Here is a 2,289-nt window from a genome sequence, read left to right on the forward strand (position 1 = left end):
CATTTTAGAATGGCCTTCACATAGCCCAGATTTGAATACAATAGAGCATTTATGGACTTTATTAGATAAAAAAATAGGCATTAGAGCATTTACGAAAAAAGAAGATTTGAAGAAAGCTGTTGTTAAATCATGGTCTAATATTGACAATAATCAAATCAAATGTCTAGTAGAAACGCTTGTTGATGTAATTAAAGCAAAGGAGAACCAACTAAATATTAAATTATATTAACAAAATACAAAAACTTGAAACTGTTTCTCAGTTATTTTAATAAACTGGTATTTTTTCTTAGCTTTAAGCTATAAAGTTTTTCTTGTACAATTATTTTATGTGTTTTTATCCCCTTCTTTTTTAATTCTTAACCAGGTAATTCAAAAGCATAAAAACAATTTTAACAATTTTTTTGAAGGTTTTTTACCAAATGAATAATTGGTGAAAAAAAAAGTTCTCTATAATTACTGCATGATACAGTATTTTATTCAAAGATGTTAATTTTATTGAAAAATTACTTTGTACGATTAAATTCTGTTCTCACTGTATATATATATATATATATATATATATATATATATATATATATATATATATATATATATATATATATATATATATATATATATATATATATATATATATATATATATATATATATATATATATATATATATATATATAATAGTGTTGCAGGGTTTAAATTTTTTTTCTAATTATCTTGTTTTAATATCATAATACATGTTAAAATTATCACTTATAACAACAACTTAAAAAAAAACAGTTCAAAAACTAAATAAACCAAATGCAGACTTGACGTTTTTTTCGAATTCATCTGCAACCTGTCGAAATGCACGACGAACAGAATCATCTTTTGGAGCATATAAATCAAATGAACATGCTATAGACTAAAAAATTAATTTTTCATTTAAAACAATTTCAAAAAACATTACAAGTATAAAATATAACTTAGGTTTTCTTTTCCTTAAAATTACGTTTAGAAGTTTTCTTTTCTTTAAAACAGTTTTTAACTTAATTTCGTTCATTTTCCATTTATTGACTTTTATTTGAAATTATCAAAAATAATATAAATAATTATAATATTGAAAAAAAATTTTATATTTAAAATTTTTTATTTTATTTTACTATCGATCAAAATTAATAAAAAAGTCTCAATCAATAAAACATTTGTTTTATGTCAAGAATTTCAATGAAAGATGAAAATTTCAACGAAGATGAAAATTTCGATGAAAATGATTATTAACAGGAATTATTCTTGACACAGATACTTTTTCTCTACATTTATGGGATTGTTAATGCAATGTTAGACAGATCAATCTTTGTACCTCATTTTTTACAATTATCACTTAGATCACAATGAATGTTTTTTACTTTTTGCTAAAAATTAAATTAGATCAAAAATTTGTTTATTTATTCTTTTTATCACCCAAATTACAGATAAAAAACAAAATGTATAAAACTAGCAGTTTATACTATTAGTCTAAAGTCTAATTCAGGTTCTTCTTGGAAAGAGGAATTTAAATTAGATTTTGGACTAATTACCTTCTTTAAATTTTAAATATTATTATTTTTTCTCTGATATTCCAGAAATCAAAAAACAAGTTTAAAACTGCCGCTATATTGGCTAATATGTTTTCGTTACGACAATTGATATATTTTTCCCTCTCTATCAAACACTGGACGAAGCTTAGTTCCAGTTTGCAAATTTTTATTTAAAGGTCAGTTATAAAAAACACAAATAAAATCGATGATAAAGTGGTTTATTTTTATTTGACTTAATAAGTCAAATAAAAATAAACCACTTTATCATCGATTTTATTTGTGTTTTTTATAACTGACCTTTAGGGGAAAATATATCGAAATACTCTGTGGTCTGACAGATTTAACTTGCTTCGAATAAGAATGATAGACATATAATCAACTTAAAAAAAGTAACGCAGATGATTTGTGCTGTACTTTGATATGCTTACGAGGAATTTTAATGCTGCTCTTCTAACAATGTTTAATATATTAAGAAAGTAAAGTCATATCATAAAATTGGAAGAGCCAATGTTTTGAACAGTTAGTTAAAGGTTGACAAAAACAAAATCCATATTTTATAAGAGCTCTAAAGATTGATTTAAAATGAACAAATGAAAGCAAAATGCATTCAAATACATTTTTTATTGTTAGGAATGTAGCTATATTATAAGTATGGCAATAATTAACACCTAGGAATTCTAAGTGTTTTAGTTTATTATTCAGGTGTACGTAAGTAACGTTAATTTTGTTTTTTGTAA

The 2,289-nt window shown here is 22.9% G+C and overlaps 1 protein-coding gene across 1 annotated transcript in view; it reads right to left on the reverse strand.

Annotated features, from left to right (window-relative positions):
* Positions 1-760: 760 nt before the first annotated feature.
* LOC101241668 (probable ATP-dependent RNA helicase DDX60) overlaps positions 761-2,289 on the reverse strand; it is a 71,924-nt gene continuing 70,395 nt past the window's right edge. The window contains 1 exon segment of the mRNA XM_065806312.1: positions 761-897. Coding sequence (XP_065662384.1) covers positions 775-897 — 123 coding nt within the window. The 3' untranslated portion in view covers positions 761-774.

The sequence above is a fragment of the Hydra vulgaris genome, chromosome 09 (assembly GCF_038396675.1).
Source record: "Hydra vulgaris chromosome 09, alternate assembly HydraT2T_AEP".
NCBI classification, from domain to species: Eukaryota; Metazoa; Cnidaria; class Hydrozoa; order Anthoathecata; family Hydridae; genus Hydra; species Hydra vulgaris.